Source organism: Manacus vitellinus, unplaced genomic scaffold (assembly GCF_001715985.3).
Source record: "Manacus vitellinus isolate BGI_N305 unplaced genomic scaffold, ASM171598v3 scaffold_3_pilon, whole genome shotgun sequence".
NCBI lineage: Eukaryota > Metazoa > Chordata > Aves > Passeriformes > Pipridae > Manacus > Manacus vitellinus.
The window spans coordinates 17,472,007-17,494,794 of NW_021940535.1; the positions used below are offsets into that span (position 1 = coordinate 17,472,007).

A 22,788-nucleotide genomic window follows, 5' to 3' on the forward strand; every position below is an offset into this window, starting at 1 on the left:
CCACGAGACCAGGTTGCTCAAAGCCCTATCCAACCTGCCCTTCAACATTTCCAAGGATGGGGCATCTCAGGGATGGGACCTATGGAACAAACTGTTTCACTGCAGGTGGTGCAAGCATGTATACCACACTCTGCAGTTCACATGCCTGGGAAGAGTAGGATTCAGGCCGATACTGCTGGCTCTGACAATGGTCTGCTGGCGGTAGGTTGTGCATTTCTCCCTCTCAAAGACGCCTGCGCATCTGATTTCTGCCTGCAAACACCCAAAGACTTCACTTGCTGGGAAAACCTGCCAACTCCATTTATTGTCATGGATGAAGGATTCATGGGCTGCTCTCAGCAAGAAGATGTAAATAGAAAGGCTGGGCGAGGAGAACAAGGGAGCGTGGAGGCACAGCAAAGGGGCCAGGGGAGGCAGTGGTGTGGGAATGCGCCAGGCAGGGGTCCTCCAGACCATCAGGAGGAGGAGGATGGGGAGGGCAGGAGGCAGTTGAAAAAAGCTGTTAGCATCACAGCATGGCACTGAGAACTAATGTGATGTGACAGAGGCTATGAGAGAGGTATGACGAGGCAAATGAATGTAAGGGATAACAGTGATAACCAGCCACTGCATTTGAAGGCTGGTCTTATGATGGCAATATCTATCTGGGACAGGGGGCAAGAGGAGGTAGACTGAAGCCCTGCCTGCACCAACATTGCAGAGATGTTAAAAAGGGATGATCAAATAGGCTGTACTTAAGGCTATTCTGAGTTTGAGAGCTTCAAGTGTAAATTGTATTAATAATGATACATGCAATTTAAAGTGTGTGTCTGCCTTGCAAAGTTCATTTTAACAATTCAGATTAGAAATACCAAGAAATGTTTATTTTTTTGCATCTACTCCTGTAAGCACTGCTTTTCTATTACACAGCAGATAAAAGTGTCCTTAACAGCCAATCACATAGAAAACAAGTATGAAAATGTAGAGTAGAAGCCAGGAACAAAAAGAATTACCCCTCAAACATGAGGCTGAACCTTTGAAATAGATAGAAAGTGTCTACCACAGGAGAAAGATTCCACATAATGATATTTAGTGCACAGAAATTAGTGTTATATGATAATTATGTATAAAAAAAGAAGAGATGTTTAATATTGCCATCAAGACCAGATTCTACACACACTATGCACTTTATTTACAAAGGAAAAAGGTCCCCCTTGCAGTCCAACAGCTGATTTAAACTAGCTAAGCTTTCAAATGCTGAGAATAATTTTTCAGTCAGTTGATAGACACATGAGATTTACACAGAGGAAACAGAGTTTTCTGTTATTTTAATTTTGATTTAGAGGTGATTTAGCACATTGCAGCCTTCAAGTCCTGTGAACCATTTTTCAGTCAGCTGAGATTAAAGTCCTAGCAAGATTAATTGTAGAGTTGGGATTAAGAGATTGTATAAATCACTCAAATTCAAAAATAAAGCTTGTACTAGGATAATGGTAGATATATCCATATTGTATCAGCTACAGCTAAATTGAATTGACACTGTAATAGACTGAACGTAGTCAAATATGACAGTAGAAGTTATTAATAAAGATTATTCTTGATGAAAATGCAGACACTATTGCAGTGACAATTCCTGGGGGGAAAGTTCTCTTGAAGAGTATTCATTTTTCTACAAACATTTTTCTACAAACACCTGTGTGAAAGACCCTGGTATGGCTTTCTGATTTGTCAAGGCTTCCTGCTCCAGAGGGACAGTAGGCAGGATTATGAAATTATCGCCATTCCTTCAATAACTGTAGTGTATATAAAGAGGTGGTGTTAATTTCTAGTGATGGCTAACCTTTAAAGGATCTCAGACAAAAAGCTTGCACACTTGCGGAATTCACTGATTTCTTATGAGGACTGAGGACAGAAATTGAGTTGAAATTCTTTCTGTCAGATCAGGCTGACTAAAAGATGTGATACCCTCTACTCATATACACATGTACATATATATATACACACACATACATACATGTACACCCACAGATATGCACACACATCCTCCCACAAGTGACATCTCTGCACAGCTATATATCCCATTCAATATCCCAAAGATAGAGAGCTTTCCTCTGCTAAAGCCAAGAGGTGAACTGTCTGAATCCATTAAGGATAAAAGGAAGACAGCAGGAAAAAGTAATCTCAAAGATATTTCTAAAAATCAGGTTGAAGGGTCATTAAGGCACTGAAAAAAGGTAAGGTTATCTCCTTAGCAGGTCATCTAAGTATTTTTATTAATTTCTTTAAGTGACTGCTCTGAAGAGGGCCCACCTTTCTCTATTTTTCAGCCTGCAGCACTACAAGAGAGATGCTGTATTTTGGGGCTAAAGTGAAACCTCACCTTGTGACTGAGACTGAAGCCTCAGCGGCATCTGGCTTTTAGCAGAAAGAGAGATCATGTCCACATCTATGCTTCACTTTGCCTGTTCCACACCTTCCTCCTGTCTGGCATCTCATAAAACCAACGTGATACTGAGGATGCAGCTGAGAGGAGAACCGTGATTGTGCAGGCTGCCGCTTTCTTGCTGACTCAGCCAACGAGGTGCTCAGCTAATTTCTGCAGTGCTACAGCAGCTTCCTCACAGTGGAGGCGAGGGAATACTTTTAATTGATTAGAGCATCCCAGAAAACCTAAGCTAATTTGTCAGTTCTTGGATGAGCTGTTCTAAAAATCATGTTTCCTGGTTGTAGAGCTAAACCGAAATTAGCCTGGGCTGGCCCTCCCTCACTCATACTCAAGCTGCACTGGTCACACATAGATAAAACTTTTTGGGGAAAGGACAGCTCCCTCCTCTGCATGAGTGTGCTGCAGTTGTGAGTGAGGCCAAAGCCATTGATTTATAAGGAAAGCAGACCTGAAAGGGTCAGTGGCCCTGGCTCAAATAATCTGGAGTCCAGTTTCAAGGCATGAGACAAAGGTGAAATACTGAAATAGACTGACTTCAAAGGGGAAAAAATTAGTAGCATGAGAGCAAATTATACTCTGACCTAACACACAGTATATTCTGTGATGGCTGAGTAACTTAATTTGATAATATGCCTATGGTTTAACTTCAGAAAGACATTGACCAGTAGCGACAAACAAAAAGAAAACTATGGATCCACAGGGAAAAGACTTCATGAAAACTGGAAGAGAAACCTGATGGCAGTGATGTGTGGCTATACAAAACTCAGAATGTGAACTGGACTACACAGTATAATTAAAGGATGTAAAGAATAAAGACAGAACTTCAAAATCTTAGGAGGATGTGATGTTGAAGGCTACAAAGGTGTAAAAATTGAAGAAAGACCTAACAGTGAAAGTTTGGATAGATATGTTTTCTTTGTTAAACAAAACCTGAATAAACAGGTAATTCATATTCTTCTACAAGATAAAGACAAAGTAGAAAAGCAAGTTAATTATCTGGAAAAACAAATGATTAGTTTATAAATTTCTTAAAAAGAAAAACCAAAATACAGGTAGAATCTTCATGTGCAAACGTGCTCTCGGTTTTTTAATTTTATTTTAATTAATGTTTTCCAGTGTGCAACAGGGTGCCCAGTAATCAGAATAGGCATTAAAGTGTTTATAGAAGCAATCTGGATCCTTTAGAAAATATTGAGAACTTTGTATAATACAAATCAAACAATGGTTACACCACAAATATATTTAATTATAATAATAATAAAATATTATACAGTTATCCCAAATCCATTTTTAATATATTTTCTTATTTTAAAAATTATTTTACACTCCTCAATGTCCATGTGCAACATACACATGCATGATAACAGAGTGCACAACATCTGAGAATAGTTTAACAGTAACTATGTTATATGACATGGGCATTTGCCTTTGGAACCTCAGGCTGGGTCAAGTAACTGAATCTGGCAAATACAGTTTCTGTTTCTTCCCAGGTCTTTTGTGGTCACATTTTTGGAAGATCAATTTTGACAGTACTCATTTAAATATCTAGTTACTTCATAGTGAAAGAGGGATAAAAAGGGCCCACAGAAATCTCAGGAGTAATGTATGAATTCAGTCGTAGCGAGAAATGTGAATTAGACCCTTTCTGCTATGTTCTTACAGGAAGGTAATCTTGCCAACATTCAGGAATACATTTTATGTCTTTCTCAGCACATTTCACAGTCTTGTACTTTAGATTTTCTAAGATGATAGAGCCGTAAGGAGTGGGACTATAATTAGAAAAAAATCTAAGATGATTTATTCCCATAACCCTAGAACCCATGATTTTGAGAACAGCACCAAATATCACAAATCTCATGGTGAAGTAGAGATGTCAACACCCAGTGACACAGATAGCACCGTACTGTGAGGCCATATGTTATGTTCCACGTACTCACTACCTTTCTTTTGCTAGAAATAAGCTTGTGGAGAACATATTTAACCACCCCTTCCCAACAACACTGACTGTCGGCAGCTGCCTTATGATAAGCAGTCGTCTTCCCATGCTGCTTTATTCAAGGGATTTCCAAGCTATTTTACTTATGAATGAGTTTTATAGGGTCTGGAAAATAGGTGTAATGAAATAGCAACAGTTTGAGAAATCCTACAGCAGGTCTGAAAACAGGGGTCATTTACAACCATGGCTGAAGTGACTAGAATAAGAATCCACGCGCACAACATATGCTTGCAACACAGTTATATCTGACATTAGTCCCTTGTGCACACACACTCATTACTTTCTTACAGATAACAATTTCCCTCATCGTAAATACTGGCCTTTTAGTAATACAATATGCCATCATCAATTCTCTCATCCTTTATCAAGCAGTACATTTTCATATGATTTATGTGCACACATTTCTTACAATGACAACTGGCATCAAGATAAAGGCAGACAAAAAATCTATTACAAAGCAGGACAAGAACCACCTCTTTGCTTGACATTTCATTAATAAGCAACACACAGCTGCATTCTTCATGTCTCAAAACAACACAGTGCCAAACACAACTGAGTATAGATTGAAAAAGACTTTACCTTGTGGTGAAATAGCAAACTGGATCTCCAACTTCTATTTTAAGAGGATGTCTATTGCATATACCACCTCAAGACTCAACAGATTCAACGGAGAGAATGACAAAAGATGTCCCTGCAACTTGTCTTTCAGAACTAATTCTTTACATATTAGGTCTGGATCTCTGAGAGACCTTCAAGCTTTATTTTATAGACAATACAGCCATTTTATCCTCTAAATAACACAGTTTTAATTTGCTGGGGGCCTGAATGTAACCCTTGCATTACAGCTACTACAAAGAGACTAAGCCCAGGAAAGAAGCAAACAAATGGGGCCTATTATGACAGACCTTGTATAGCAAGTGGGCTGAGCTGGACCGGAGTCAGGAATAACAGGACATCATCCCAGCTCAACGTGACCAAAGCTTTAACTTACTGAAGGAAAAGTTATAAAGTTCCAAATTCTTACTTCACTATGTAACAACAGTTGCCTAAGTCAGAAAATGTGCAGTCAGCAAAGTGTAAAACCCCTGTAAGACCTCTCAGTGACCTCAAAGCTTCCCTGAACTGGAACACTAGAGGTGGGAAACAAAGCTAGATCATCCCTTATCCTGCCATACTGACCCATCTTTAGGTCACTAGCTGGGAAAGTCCAACTTAGAGAGTGACAAATGCTTTGAATTCACAGGTCTCTCTTTTTTTTTTTAAAAACTTTTCCTGATAGTATCAGTGTTAACTGCTATAAACGTTACTACTGTGGTATTAAAATTCTACTTATAAGCACTTATCTTTCAATGGTCTACTCATGGTAATCCAAAAGGAATCAGTTACTCTCTCTTTTAATGCAACACCCTTCTATTATGGTCCAACTGATCCTTTCATAAATGTGTCAAAAAGAAGGTAAATATTTTTCATCTAATAGCTCCTTCTGTGGAGTTCTTCCAGACACTTATTCTCCACAGTTGTAAGGTGATCAATTCACCTTTTTTCACTTTGTTTCATGAAAGACAGGCCCATCAATTTATTTGATTCTATTACCAGCTCTGTGGAGTAAATTTTCCCAGTTTCTGTTCCTGTTAGTGAACATGTGTGTTAAGATTTGCATTCAGTCTTGCAAATAAAGTCTTACAAGTGTCTTGTATATGACATTGGTAATTCCTTATCTCTGCAGGCCAGAGGATGCATCTTAAGCATATATTTGCCTTTTTTATAGATGCATTATGCAGGTGGTTTTTAATAATCCCACGACCACCCAATAAAGCCCCATTTTTACATCCTCCTCAGTAATTATTACTGTTGGTTATAGATGACACTGTACTGCCACAATCCATCCCATTTCTATTTTTCCAATCTTCTTAGGTTTTTCCTGTTTGACATTCCAAGTCTCCTTGATCATGGTAATGCCACCTTCATGTTATTGATACAGTTCTACACTTCTGGTTGTGTCATTATTGACAGCATTATAAAACAAGGAATTCTGTAAATCTCTGTCTACCACTCGAGTTTCTTGACTTTGGCATTATACTTTTTCAGAAAACTGATGTAAAGCAATTCCTTATAATTTCATAACAATCATGTATCCTGCATCTGCAGAAGTAATTAATATGAGGTGCAAAAGGTGCATATTTTTGTCAAGACAGCCATAGAGGCCTGGTGAATTATATGGGTCAACAGGAAGGATTAAGTACCTTCAGCTGCTTATAAAGGGTGCAACTCAAATATAAATGCTTTCACATTAGAAATATCTGTGGGAAATTATGCAACCATTTGCTAAATAAATCCATATCCATTCAGTTATACTGGCAACATGCAAGCAAATTTTAGGCAGTTATTTAAATTCTTTCCATCAAAATACCCAAGTTTAAATATTCATTATTGCTTTGAAAGTTTTATGTTTCATCCTAAAAGGATATACCAACATACACATTAAAATATCAGAAGGAGAGGACTGCTATAAGACTTTCAGTATCCTTCTACTAACCTTAGGTGGTTTAAAAGGATAGTCCGGTGAAAAGGTAATGTCAAGGAAGAAGACTCCACCTTCATATACAGATCCTGGAGGCCCCAGTATAGTTGACCTCCATTCATAAATGTTGTCTCCTTTGGGTCCAGCACTAAAATAGAAAACAAAAATATACTAACTACATACAATCAAGAATATACTGCATCAGTTACACTTTACTAGTAGTACCACTGGCTTTGCAATAATGCTAGAAGCTAAAATTGTGTATCACATTTATTAAGTTAGTCCCTGATAAAACATGTAACTGATGTCCTAAGCTCTGCCAGAGAAGTGATATATTCAGCCAGGAAAAAGTATTAAAATCACATTATAAATTATTCAAATAAGCACAGAAATATTCCCAACTGTCTTATCTCAAATATTTTAGTGGGCAGATATACACTATTTACAGTGCAAGGATATAGAGACTTTGCTGAGATATCTTGTCACTGTCTTGCTTCACAAGCCATCCTATTTTCACCTTCCTCCTCATCCACCTACCTCATCAGTCAGGAGCAGTGTAATTACACACATTATACAGCACAAACTGTACTGAAGATTGAGCAGGGTACAAACAAACTTGCAGCTGCACTTGTTAAGTTACTAACCTAAGGTCTCCAGCCAACAGCACAGAAGGCTGCTTTACCCTGCAATCATTACCCTATCTTAAAAATAATATAAACAGGAAGTGGGTTAAACTCTTGGATTATGTTAATTCAAAGTCCTTGGTTAAAAACACAGTACTGAAATAATATTCAAAATGTACAAAACACAGTCCTGCATGAAACAAGAAAAATGTCTCATCCATATGGTGAATTCCTGAAAAAAAAGAAAGAAAATACTAACTAATAAAAGTTCTTGGGCATGACTCTTCTAAAACCCAACACAGCCTCCCTTTCATACAACATAGTGCTTGTCCATAAAAATACATGTTTTACTCAGGATGGCCTCTTAAGGAATATGAAGACTTCTTTACAGTTCACAGCCTGCTGATACCAGTCGCTGATACAGGAATGAATTTTAATTAGGATCAATTGGGATGGTGACTTCCAGATATCTGGTTAATATTGTTCAGAGGAAGGCAGTATTGGCAGATATATCAAATAACTGATGTGGTATTGTCTTAAGGCATTTCTTGTGAAACAATTCTTGTTATGTTTGCAATAAAGATTTCCACAGCATACAGGGGTTTGTGAAATAACTCCATGTGTAGAACAGATAAAAGCTCTTGGCTATGCTCCATGCCTCTCAATGTACCCAAGGCATACAATTATTATACGACATCATGTCATGTTCACTGCTCAGCTATTCATTTTGTTCACTGAAAGTTAATAAAACGCTCTTTCACCTGAAATTCCTTGGGCTCTCTTCATTAAAACTTCTGACTGCACAATTCCCTGCATACAACTGCATGACTTAGTACTGTGCAGTGTACTTCATTAGTCATGGTACCTACATAAATTTTCTATAATAGCTGTTAATGCTTCTTTGCTTTCTAAACTACATTGCTTTCTCAACAAAAATGGGTTACACAGACTATAACATTATAGAATATTCATTTTCTATCAGCCATAATAACAAAACTAGCAATTGTTTTAAAGATAAAATATGGCTTTTTAAGTGTCACAATAGCAGAAGTGTTGCCATCCGTACTTCAGTGTCTATAATACATCAGGTTGCTAGCTGCCAAACAAATTTAATTTACCTAGTCCTCAGTTTGCATTAACCTTTGAATAATGAAGCACAGCTGAGACTGCTGTAAGAAACAAACCAGAGAATGAATAATTAAAAACACCTCCACCGTCTTTAGAAAGACCAATCCTGAGTCAACAGGGAAGGTTTAATTGTGACTGAACTAGGCATTAAGGGGCTAATTGAACTCTTTATAAGCCCAAACAAATGCGGTCCTACTTCAGTGGTATGGTATACAAGGTTCAGAGAAAATAAAACTCCTAAGGAAGGAAAAAAAGAATCAGGCAATTATTTCAAATAGAAGAGGCAAGCAGCAGGGGAAGTCTAAAACTTACACCAAAAAAAGCCCATAATATGTGAAAGAAATCCCTTCCCACTTTCTGTAGAAACACTTGTTCTAACACTTAAAGAAGCAATGACTCAGTTGATGCCAGCAGGTTAAAATGGAAGTCATATAAATGTCGATCCCAGAGAAATGGTTGGAAAAAGCACGTAACAAAGCTAGCCCTGTCTCTTTTAGACCTTATTTAGCCAGGAGGAGATGGCTGGGCCCTTTTTGGGCTTGAGTAAGGCTCAGTTTTTTTGATTGGAACTCTCTCTGATAGTGGCATTTTCATACCGTATATTATTTTTATTTGTTTTGCCTATTTATTTAATTGCATTAACATTTGAAATGAGCAATCGTTAATTAGAATAGTTGGAAAATGCTCCATCTGCCAGTTGAACTGTTTCGGCACGTCCAGCTACAAGCCCCGCCTGATCACATTCTGAGGATGCTGATTAACATTAATTGAAGGTTTTCTTTGCAAATGAGAAATGAAGCTTTATTAAGTATTATTATTAATTTGAAGAATAGCTTAAATTGTATGGAGTGTGGGAAGACTGCTGTTATTGACACTGCCTGTTAGAGTGCTTGCTGGCAGCAAGGCTGTTCAGCCGATGTAAAATCCCGACCCGTGTGTGCAGGCAACAGCTGGCATTAAGGGCAACAGCATGCACAAGCATAACATTTTTTTCACTTGTGCATTAATAATACAAAAAGTTTGACAGGTGTATTATCTTTGTTTTCCTTCTTTCCTAATTGTTAAGCCTTTTATTTACCCATGTTACTGGCAACCAGAACGACGACTCATCAGGCTTCACCAGAGAAAATTCCCATATGTGCAAGACCTCAGCCAGAGTCTTATTCTATAAGGTTTAAAATGCAAGAGGATTTAATTAGCCTTCTCTCTTCATGGATATCTGCCCGACACACTGAAGCCCAAATGTTTTATATTCAGTATGATTTATATTCCAGCTCTACTAAAGTTACTGGCAACCAAACCACAGATCTCAAAGAAAGCAAACCAAACAGCTCAGTGCCTGAAGTTCTGTTATCTTTGGAAGGACAGATTCAGATGTGCACCCACTTGGTAAAGGGCAGACTAAATCTGTCTTGAACTCAACTGACCCAGGATCAGTACAAACATACTGCCTGCAACAGCAAACCTACTACTACAGCCATAGGTTCTCTTCAGGGAGAAATAACGGTGGCTGTGGCAGCTACAGGTGGAAGTGGCTGAACTATAAGGATGGTTAGAGGACAAGTCTGCTGTTAGACCAGCAGTTCAGTCTCCCAGTGTGAGCCCTGATGCTGACACCCCAGCAACTCAGCAGGATGGGGTAATCAAGGAACCAGCAAAAAAGCTGCAGTATGACTCTGGAGCTGGTGATCCCCACCTTTCCAGTGTTATCTCCCAGGCAGAATATGTAGCATAGGACCGAGGAGGTGCAGCTGAGCATAAAGCCCCTGGAGACTTGAAGTTATCAATGGCTTGTCATTATTCCCCTGTAGCTGATAAGACACTTCACAGAATACTGTATTTTACCCACTGGAGGGAGGCTTTGCTTACTGGAAAAGCTGGAGTGGGAGGATATGTAGCCAGTTTTCTTCCAGAATGACATCAATATGGGTGTATGAAATTCAGGACAAAAGAGTCAGCACATGTAAACTTTATTTCACTCTCCCTCGCTTCTCCTGTATTTTAGTTCTGACATTGTTTCCCACATACATACTTTTGGGTGAAATGTATGGGCATCAGTTACAGTTACTAGCACAATACTTTAAATGCTATTAGAATGCAATAATTTTGCTTTAAAGTATGCTTATTGCACTGAGTATTCTCTATTCCCTCAGTATGTTTTAGGCAGGCAGCCACTTGAAAGTACTACTGCTAAAAACTGCTTGTCCAGTGCAATGCATTATAAACACCAAGATTTCCCTGCATTTAGAGCATTCTAAAATATGACACAATAGCATCTATTAGATATACCAGATGAAAATCTATCTAGAGAAGTTATCAAAGTACAGTTGGATCTTTTAGCTGTCATTTGTATACAAATTTACTCAATTTGCAGAGAATAATGTGAAAAATTAAAAATACAGAAGGTCAGAAAAAAAGAAGAGTATCTCCCTTGTTTATTAGGTAGTCATATGGAATAGATTAGTCAAAACAATGTTATCATTTTCTAGTCTAACTCATATTTCTTGATGAGGGGTCACATGCTTTCCCAGTGTCTGTAACTGGAGGTAGCATAAACTCATAGTGTGTTTCTGCTGAGGTGGAAAACAAGGACTAGTTCAGTGCCTTCCATTCTTGGTCTCTGAATCTTGCTAGTATACTCTATTAAAGTAGATATTCTTTAACACAAGGGAAAGGCAAGCCTGTAGCACAAAACAAGTAGGAAAATGAATTGTAACTTGCCTTCTGGATTTGACACATGAACAGTGCATGGGGGGGAAGCAATCAGGCCAAATAAAATAGGAAAGCAGATGGTTGGGAGGCCTTCCCACTCCTCAGAACTCAGAAAGAAATTGAAAGATTCTTCTGGAATGCATGAGTTTAAGTTCATTTTTATCCTCCTCCTTTATAACAAGGAAGAAGAAAGCAGAACCAGGATATTATACTAATGTCCATGAACTCACTTTCCATGGCACTGTCTATGGCATTTCATTCCCCTTATTGCATTATCTAATATGAATGGTCCTAGCACACAGAAACACATCAGAACCGGGCTTCCCCTGCCCTATGAGCAGTCCATGGAGAATGCAGTCCCTCTCAAGTGTCTTTGGTAAGATATGACAGCAGAAAGAAGAGGGATACAAGGCTCTTCCTCTTCCTTTTTTTACACAGAGCGTTGACTTTAATGCTTAAGAGATTTCCCTCTGAGGAGAAAGGCTTACTACAGAATGATCTCCATTTCTAAATATTACAACACAGTTTCTTGCAGTTGCATTTCTTCCACATCTAACAGTTATGCAGGAGCAGATCCTGCCTCTAGCTGCCTTCTGTGAATGCTTCTGGGAAGCCACTTACCCAGAGGGCAAAGTGGATACAAAAGTATTGAAGACTGGCAAAATAATTTAAGCACACAGCTGGTGAGGGAAGAAGATGGATGTGACAAACCAGAAGACCGCAGATTCAGCTTTCAGTGAGACACATCTCTTGAGAAGTTCATACGAAACCTCATTAAAATAAACCCGGTATACCTTCTGCTCTCTGCTTTGAACACTGTGCCAATACTGAAATTGGTTCTAAACAAAAGTGCTGCTTTGTCTGCACCACACCTCCAGGCTGACCCTGTGTTTGGGGACAGCCAGGAGACTAGCAGTGAGGCAGTGCTGGGAAAGTGGTTGCTGGATAATCTCAATCTATGAAGAGGTAAACCAGAAGCAGGTGACTCAGACCCACCTGCGTATCCAGCTCAGCCCTATTCAACAAAAGGAAAAACCAGTGCCATTGAGAAGCAGTGGCATCACACCCCCATGAGCCACTGCTGTGAGTCTTTGGCTTTGGAATGGATACAGACAGTGCCAGCAGCACAGGTAATCTGCTGAATTTCTTCTGCTCCTGTCCCAGTATTCTCTCTCCATTCTGGAAGCCCACCTCTCAATCTTTATTACTCCCTTGTTACTGACAATTATTCTTTGTAGAATATATATTTTCTAATTCTGCTTTAGGGTGGTTTCTCTCCCACTCTCTCTCTGTTTGGTGACAATTCATTGCTCCATCATAGTGAATCCTTCCTCACTTCAGGTACATGCAGATCCCACTCTTCCTAACATCCCCCCTCTTTTTCTCTCATCAACAGCCATCAACACATCCCGCTATTTTTCATCTTTCTTCAGAAATAAGGGTGGAGTGAAAAATGGCACAGGGGGATTTCATTACAGTACACTAATTTTGTTTCCTTCCTTCCCTGTTGCCCTTCTTCTGAGATGTAGAAAAGGAAGAGCAAGCAGAGCGACTGCTGCAGCAACAGTGGCATAGGGAAGGGAAAAGGAGTCACAGCTGCCTACCCAGATGCTACAGTGATATCAGGAGGTACTTTTGTAATTGTATGTAATAAACAGTTGCCACAGCAGCCAAAAGAATACACTTCTACAAAACAAAAACAAAGAGACAGCAGCAAGCAATGAGACTGCCTGTGGCAGTGGGCACTGTTGTATTGGTTAATAACACTTCCACTATGAATAAAATTAGCAGGCTAGTCTCCAAGCAGTAAAATAAAAGTACAGTTAAAGAAACAAACCCTTTCAGAATTAGAGATAAGTGCTTACTTTGGCTATAACATTGATGACTTAAACTCTCCTCAAGAAATAAACCCTCCCCAAATTTGTACTTTTGGAATGCATAATCTAATCTTCCTTTCATTTTTTTCCTAAAAATCTGCTGAAGACCTCCCAAAATCTTCCTTTTTTATTTTTAAAAAAAGGTATTGCCATCTCAGCTACTTCATCTAGATGGTGCAAAGTAGTGCCATTATTAAAATGCTGGAAGGTGCTCGTGGTTCTTACTAGTCATAATCTAGAACAAACACAGCAATTTTTCAGCATTAAATTTGAGGCCCAGGAGATCTGAATCACTTTATGTAAATTAACAATATATATTTACATTTTAAAAGAGTTGTTAATTTTACTTTAACTAGACTCAATAGATGATGAAAAAGCTTGTCTTTCCATGACCTAACACTCGAATTTGGGTCTATGCTAGATCCAGTATTTTTGGTCACCCTATAACATAAATGGGAATTTACGCCTTATGCATGTTGGAATATTGACATAATTAGATGAGGTAAGCATGATTTTTGAGTAGGTATCTTTTCTTTGATTTAATTATTCATAACAGAAACTGAGGTTGAAGTGACTGGGCCACTTGTCACTCAGAAAGGCTTTGGCAGAGAGAGACACATCAGACAAATCCCTTACATCACTTAGTTTCCATTACAGCGAGAGAATCCAATTGAAAAAATTGGATCAGACTTTCTTCTAGTTCCTCCCATTTTCTGATTGAGACCACCTTTCCATAGGAAACTTCTTTTAACAAAAGTACTTTTAGGCAAGCAGTAAGGGAAGGAGGATATTAAGAAATTTTTCTAATTCATGCTACAATTCCTTCCAAGTGGTTACATCCTGCTCTTATTAAGTGCTTTTTATTGAAGCCAGTTACCATTTTCATCTACACTTTGGAATCAATATGTTTGTGGTATACATGACTGGAAGAACATCTAGGAAAACTGATCCCAATGAGCTGCCAAAGGAGTAGTAATGTATTATGAGATAATGTTAGATGCTGCTTCTTATGCTTATTGAGAGCACTGAAATTCAGTACATTATAGCACTTTTTAAATGCGAATTTTCTCTAGTTTTAGCAAGATATTTCCAGAGGTCCATTTATCATCCAAAGCAATATGCTGTTTAACTTCAGGGCTTCCTGCCTCTTTCTTTCTTGAAACAAACCCTCAGCACAGCAGGTCAGTGTGCCGGAAGTCTGTACGAGGCAAATCCTTTTTTATAGAGATAAACTTTCTCTGCACTCCTGTCACTGGAACCATTAAAAATTACTGGCTGAAGCTGCTGAAGCCGTGTTGTGTTTAAAATTAATAAGTTTGGGCCACAGCATTAATAACAAATAGATTGAGACTAAAGTGAGTGTCAGTTGATTTTGTTATTAACTTCTAAATAATACTGCTAAAAATTATTAAAAGCATCCTAGAGCTTTAGCAGACTGGTATTATTCAAGAGTAATCTGATGCTTTTATCCTCCAAAGTCCTGTCTTCAGAGCATTCCTGAGATAGAAACCATCATGAAGAGAACTGCTTCTTAATGCACAAAATAGTTATTTATATTATAGTATCTACAGCAATTTATTCACTGCAAACACCATTACACAGTGTATGATCACAGCATGCTGAGTATTCACAATGAGATTTTAAAAATGGCAATTTTGTTAAGTATTCTCCACTTTGTTCAGCTGAACAAAATTACATAAAACCCTTCACAGAAGACTTGCCTTGCTCAGAGTAGGAAACAATTGCTTGCCTCCTATTACACATCTACAGGCTCAATTCCCTTTTGCTACCTCTTTTGTTTCTTTTTCTTTTAGAGTAATAACAGTAACTGAAGTTCCAGCTCTTTTAAAATACCAGAAATGGACTGTATAGTTTAAAAAAGATAAAAATATTTTTCAGCCTGATTAGCCTCTATGGAAAATTATATCAAGCATGATTTGTAGCCCTATGTCAGCAAAAGAGAAAAACACAAGTAACGAGGAATGGCAGACACTACAGAAGAATGGACAGGTTCTGTCCTGGGACCTTCTAACATGACCTCCAACCTTGCAACTTGCCAAGTGATGTTATTTCCATATTACTCCTTATTTGCTTTTCCTTGAGGTTTTTTCTTTCCCAGGATTGTAATTTATTTTTCAAAATGTAACTACTTTTAATTTCACAACACTTCCCTTTACCCACAACAGCTATAATTTACCATTATCTCTTCTCTAAGTTAAATGTAATACATGACATGGAACAGTGGGATGGCACCACCAGGCACTGTGTTTTTAAATTTTAAATCTAATTTAAAGGGATAAGGTGACTAAGTGCAGACAGATAACACAAAAACCCCAGAGCAGCTAGAAGATTTAAGAGGTGTAGTAGGGAAGAAAGCATTCTTTAAAACAGCATTGACTTTTTAGTTTCTGTGGAAACCTTAGAGGCAATGCAGGACAGAGAGGTAGACAGGACTAAAGCAGACAAGCTCAAACATAATAGAAAGACATGAATGGGTGGAATATACTGAAAGCTTTGGATTTCAAATGCATTTGATATGTTGATTTGATCACTTATAAAAAAATGATAGCAAATTTTTGCTCTTTATCAGAAATGATGAAAAATGACCAAAAAGTCACACACAATGTATTAGTGATGAATGGATCAACTGAACTTCAACTAATGTCTCTTTCACTTTGAGATGATGGACTGCCGATTTCATGTAAGAAATTTTTTTAAGTCTCATCCAAAAAAGACCTCTACAGTATCTCACTTTTAAAAATATTAGTGTAAAGATATTCTGCTGTAATCAGTCATTTCAGTAATTGATAAGGATTTATACAGGATTATTTCTAATATACATATACCCATATTTTCTGATTATTACAAATGCAGCAAGCAAGTTCCTCAGAAAGCTGGTTTTCTCTATAACCACTAGTCATTGAATCTTTCCCCTACTTGGAAATAATTTATCCAACAGCCTCTAAAGAAGTTTAATTTGTTCAAGACTGTAATCTTTAACAGTCCTGTCTATAGGCAATTGTCTAAATAAGAGCCTAGAAATTTTGAAACCTTATGCAACAAGATAATTTTCTGGCCTTTTTTTCGGAAGGGGCCTGATTCTGAGATTTCCTTTTGTGACATTCTAGAGACTTTAGTTTTTATACATAAACCGCTTCTAAACCTAAAACCGTCCCAAAACGTTAATAAGAAAAAGCAATGAGAAGCAAATTTAAAGAAGTTAGTATTTACGGTTTATCTCAAACATACAATACAGCTGTGTAACCAACAAGTCTACTCGTGTCCATCTTGTAAACATAAGAACAGGCTTAAATACAGACCCCCCCATTTCAGTGGGAGATTCACACATGCCTACACGTGAAATGCTTGCTTACACAAGGAAATAACTCTGTATTATGGCACAGATTAACTAACATGATGTTAAACACATTATAAAACAAGTCATTTCCTCCTGAGTAAACAAGCCTATAAAGCTAACAGGCACAGAAAAAGGAAATTTGATTCTGAAATCCATATACTTCAAAAGCAGATTCCTTTTATTTAGTCAATTTAGTTAAGAGGCTGTCTTATTTCTCCAGATCTCTGGTAAACAGAAGAAAACACACTTGGAAATTGCTGGCAAATGGACACATTTTCACCACTTTTTTTCTTCATTTGAAACGAAATACGGAGACCAGCCATAGCTCCAAAGTGAAAGAAACCTTAAAATGTCTCGACTCTTGGTTGACATTGATTGCCCCACTGCAGCCCACGCTCTGACTTGTCCGAAGAAGCCACCATTTACAGGCAATTTTCTTTGCAGTGTCTGTGGATTGAACTCTTTACACCACTTGACTGACTAGTCAAAATGAATGGGGACATGGCAGATTCTTGTGGAGTGTTTATGTGAGACTGGGATCCAATAACACAGCTTCTTTCTAATTCAGCAGAATATGGTTAAGACTTTTTAATGTCTTTAATGGGATTTATCTGGATACATGACGAGGTAAACAGAAAATAAAATATAAAGGAATTTCTTGTTTTTCTATCAGCATAATTTTGTCCAAGGATCTTTTGGGAGAGTCTCTGAGGCTAAGGTTAGGAAGGGGCTTATGTAGGAATGAGCTTTCTGTTCCGAGGTGGCTGGAATCTTCTCAAAATCAAACCTGGAATTAACAAATGAACTTGCTACCACAGGTCCAGAAAATGGTTATGCCACAGACTTCACTATAAGAACAGGATTGTTCCAATGTGTTTTTCATCTTATTTGGGACAACTGAGGATATATTGTTATCAGTACACATACCCACACACCTCCATGGTGCTCCCTGGATCAGAACTTCGGATTAGAAAACTATTCCCTATAAATGGCTTTGTTTCATCCCTTCCTGTACTCAGAAGCATTAGGATTGAAAGATGAAAAGTGGTCCTGGGAAAGTTGATGGCAAAACTGGTCTAAGAAAAGGATGCTTGTTTGCCATATAAAAGCCATAGTGAAAGGGGATGGCTGGAAGGAGAAGTCCTCTGCCTTTGTTCTCAGGATAGGAAGGCAAACAGCTTGTGTGCAGGTACCTGCTGGTGAAAGCAGTCTTCACCTTAGGGCTGGAGCTGAGGAACGCGAGTCTCCGTAAAACTCCTCTTAAAGTTTCAGGTAACGCTTTCACTGCTGTAGACATCACACATAATCTACTCTAGAAATGATGCCTTGTCTAATGAAGAATCAACATGTCTAATCAGCAAGACAGAATCAGTATTCTAATCTGTAAGTCATAATCAGTGACTCTGTCATAGAGGAATTAAACTTCACATATGTAAGACTTGGGGTTTTTTTATAACCACTGCATATGTTCCCTACATAAAGATAAAATACCAACAACAGTTGAAATTGCCATTATAATTTCCTTGGCAACAACATCTTGGAATCCTTAGTCATACAGGTGTTTTTTGCATGATAAAAATTACATTTGTGTTCATTTCTTTCCCATTTTCAGTTCCATCTCATCTCTTTAGTTCACCTGCCAGTGATACCTTCTCTCATCATACTTTATTTACTCATAATATTACTGGTAGTCTGCAGTAAGTGACAAACAGCTGGTCTTTGAGACAGAGCTACCACCATGAGGAGAACCCCAGAACACTACACTAGTCATGCTGAAATTCACAATGAAAAATTAACATGTAGCTTAACCTATGAACACTAGAGTTATATTACTTATCTTTATAACGCACTACTGATTATCTTTATTATCCTAATCATGCTTGCTTAAATCTTGTTTATTCAATGCAAATGGCTGGAGCAAATGGCTATCAGTTACAGAGGTGTTCATCCTGTAGTCTCTGTTTCAGCCCTAGCCTAGACGGCTTCTATCCAAATTGTTCGTACTTGGAGAGTCTTTGGTGGTCTGCATCTAATAAACAGGTTTTTTACAAATCCATCTCTTAGCAGACAAATGTGCAAGTTGTAAGAATATCACTGATGATTACAGCCTTGCTGGCAACGGATGAAGGAGGAAATACTCTATGGCTGCATGTGCTAGGTCTTGGTTGAGGCCCTGAGAATGCCATGGGAACAGGTGCCAGGCAGCTGCCTGTCTTTACTGGTTATTCACACGTTAATTAGGGTTGTATCCGTACTAATCGCTGTAACTAGCTATCAGTTAGTACTCTTCACAAACATCATACCTGGTGTAACAGTTTTAACAGAAAAATGTCCCACTCTTTCTTTTCTAAGGCAAAGGGAAGGTGTGCTGGAGACATTTCAAGACTATTACTGTTTAAATAACTTGGATATGATCAAAGTCAGCAGTGGTTCACCTGTACTGTACCTGTGATAATACAGTAGAAACCTATCTGCCTGAGAAAGACTTAAAACTTACCACTTTATGTATTAAAAGGAAGAAGCTTTCCTCTGTCAGATCATACTGAATCACAACAGTGCGCATATGTATTCTCGTCACAGTTTCTGCACTTTTACTGGTTTTGATGCCTTCAAAATAATCTTTTTTAAAATTAATGTACTTGCCAATTGTATATTCTGGAAGGGAGAGCAGCTGTTTCCTCACAACTGTATGCATAGCCTTTTGAAGAAAATTTTGTTTATTAATAGTAATCTGTTTTTCATAGCTTCGCAATTTCTTAGATAATAGGGTAAAACACAATCTTCCTTTCATGTTCTCTGCATACTGAAGAGACAGATGCAATTGCAAGAGACTACTTATGCTGAGGGCAAAACTTAGTACTGCTTAATGTGACTTAATGACTAAAAAATGTGTATCATTTATAGATGACATCTAGTACTCAGCCAAGATATTATTATGGTCAATGAGTACTCCTCCCTGCTGGTCAGTAAAAGGATTTGGAATTAAATCTGTTTTTATTTTACTTGTTCAAGTAGACACACTGAAAGCAACTGAGCTACCCACATGAGTAATGCAAATGGGATTTAGTCTTTATTCCCAATCTTTTTCTAAACAGAAGCTCACATATAACAATACAGATATTAACTTGAAATACAGAACTGGGAGAGAGGGGAAAAAAACTCAGGCCTGAAGAAAGGCTATTTTGCAGCTGTATAGACATGTAAACACCTCCAGGAACTTTGCTTATTAAGGCCAGCTACTTTCAGCTATCACTCCACCGCCTGTGACAATCTTTGAATGAAAGCATTTCTTTCTCCCCCAGGCAACACTATCAAGTGAGTGCGGTTACTTCAAAATACAAAAATGCTGTATTTAAAGCTAAATGTATAGCATATGGAGGACTGGAGCTGTGCTCTGGAGAGCACCCCTCCCCCCACCTGAAGGCACTCAGGTACACAAACAAACATCCCTATAAAATGTGGTAAATGTGACAGGGAAAATTTCAGAATACAAAAATTTCCTGTAGATTTTAACTCATATCAAGACACACTCTTGTGTAACAGATACCACAGGGTTCACAGCTGATCTTGAATAACCTCGAGACACGATGTACACAACAAAGTAGTCAACTCAGCAGTGTTTAATACAGAAGCACTCTTTCCCTTATGGAATACGTTATTTAGCTTTTCCTAATGATACTGAATTGATTTAGATTTTTTTTTACCAAACTAAGTGTATTCGACCCCAATGCAGAGAAGCTGTGGGTGACACACAACTTTCCTGGGAAACAAGGTTCAGTCCTGTGCACTCAAGAGTTGATCTGGGGTTCAATGTTGCCAGGGACAAAACTCTCACTGACTTCAGTACATTGAAATGCACAAAAGAGATCGCTTAGGAGCCACTTGTAAGCACATGAAATGCACATCCTGTTGTGCCTGCAGTTTTAAAATCACCTATTTTTAGTGAGTCTTATTAAAAAAAGTCTTGTGTGTGTAACTGACCTCCTTGAAAATGTTTTCAGTTTATCATGTTAGGAAAAATATTTTAAAACTGTAACCTTGGATGATCAAAAAACCCCCACCCCAAAACTTCAAAATCCAAAAGCAGCATATGGTGGTGTAGTCCTTGAAACCACCAAGCTTTGATCAAGGTTTTTCTGTTACAGTAATATTTCAGAATCACACAAAAATATGAACCAAACTTGTTGGTTGACTTCCACACCTATCACTTCTGAGGGAGTCTGAGTTCGTGCAGAACAATTTAAATACAATTTCTCTAACATTTGGAACTGAAATGTCTGTTCCTGTGTGAAGCAAGAGAACACAGTAATTTGGGAAGTCTATTAACCTGCTTGACAAAACTAGATGTATTACAGTTTTGGCATATTTTCCTTCATAAGCTAGTATTTCCTATTTAAAGAATATTTCTATTTTGATTTGCATTTTTACACCTATTCTCAGGTAATTTTATCACTAATAGGGATTACTGTTGGGTTCAGGACTCAAATGTAAAAAAGAAGTTAAAACACTTCTACATTAATGCTTTCTCTGTAGAGGTAAAAGGTCAAACTGATAGCATTAGACAGGAGAAAATGAATTAGTAAACTGAAGGAAAGATAATCAGTCTGCTTTCAAAGTTAAGTTTCTGTTCTTTATTGTAGTGAGCTTTTCTTTTTTCCTTTTTTTTTAACTTCTAAGGGTATTCCAATCCCACGCTCCAGCTTGCTGCACCATCACAGTAGAAATTACACAAATAGAAAAAATGTCTAGAAGTCATACTGCCTTTCAGAAACCCACCCCTGCCCCTCAAGCCTATCCCACTGAAAAAATGTGGAGCAAAGAAATACCCTTTTTGTTGAAAATCAGGAAACTGAGGTTCTGGCAAACTGACAAGTAAAGTAAATTTATCTTCTTCAAAATCACGATTGTGTGAGTAAGAGGTGTTCGCGAATGTGAGCAGCCAGCTGCCTCCCTGTAAATACTGTGTTTAAATACAGAATCATAATATTTACACACACAGCATGTCCTTCAAAATCTCTCTGCCATTGTCTAGAGGTTTTTGTGGTAAACAAACCAGCATAAACAGTGGGTAGTAAAAGTGGTTTAAAAATAATTTTATTTTTCATAAATAAAGCCGTATTAGCGACAGCTACTACTCTTATGTTGAGACTGCTGTCTTATTTCATTCCTTACTGTAACTTCATAAAACCAATAAATACATTTTACTTCATAAATTGAGAGAAACCTGCAAATATCAACTTTTTCTCACTTTGCAAGCTTTGGAGAATTTATCTAAAACATCCATACACCTTATTGTATAAATAATTTAATGTCTGATCTTTCATTTATTTAAAGAAAAATGATAGGAGAGATTTTATGTAAATTAGGTGGCTGATCTTTCATTCATTTAAAGAAAAATGACAGGAGAGATTTTATGTAAATTAGATGGCAGCGCCACAAATACAATTTAAATTTTTGTTTATCAACTTAGGGAAATTAGGATTCTCCAATAATGTTATTTTAAATTTGTATATTGACATACCTCCAAAAAATCAGACACTCCTTTTCATCCCTTTTCATGTCTGTTTTCCTATAATAGCCTCAAGTATTTTTCACTTGTCAGCTATGAAACATTATAGTTATTCATTACATATGACATCGGCATACTTGTTATTGCTACCTAGTGTACATTTCAATACCAAAATACATTTCTCAGTTTAATACACTACTAATGAATCAAATAAAATTCAAGTGGTTTGGGGCTCCAACTGACATTTTAACTTATTACCCCTATAATCACATCATGAGCAGAAGTGGCTTAATACTTTTTACTCCATGTTCAGGCAGTTGTAGTGAAACTCACCATAATATTCTTGCTCTGTGGTTTATCATTTCTCCCAAATCTCAGAAAATGTGTTTACATGTCCACTGGTATTATTTTTTTCAGGGGAGGTCCTGTTATGCTAGCCACCACAGATGCCAAAAAGTTAGCATCCAAAAAACGCATATTCAAATACACAACCAAAATTATTTTTTTAGTATTTTAAACAAAATACTTTGTTCCATTAAAATACTTCACACCAGTCCTCCTCATCAGAGACAGACCCAGAATCAGAAACTCCTGATTGAGGAGTGGGGGTGGGCAGGCATTCCCTTGCTGAATAGATTT

General features: G+C 37.7%; 1 protein-coding gene across 1 annotated transcript in view; it reads right to left on the reverse strand.

Moving 5' to 3' along the window:
- LOC103757566 (ubiquitin-conjugating enzyme E2 E2) overlaps window positions 1-22,788 on the reverse strand; it is a 199,790-nt gene that overhangs the window by 30,471 nt on the left and 146,531 nt on the right. Inside the window, exon 3 of the mRNA XM_029961952.1 lies at window positions 6,958-7,090. Coding sequence (XP_029817812.1) covers window positions 6,958-7,090 — 133 coding nt within the window. The remainder of the gene's footprint in view (window positions 1-6,957; window positions 7,091-22,788) is intronic.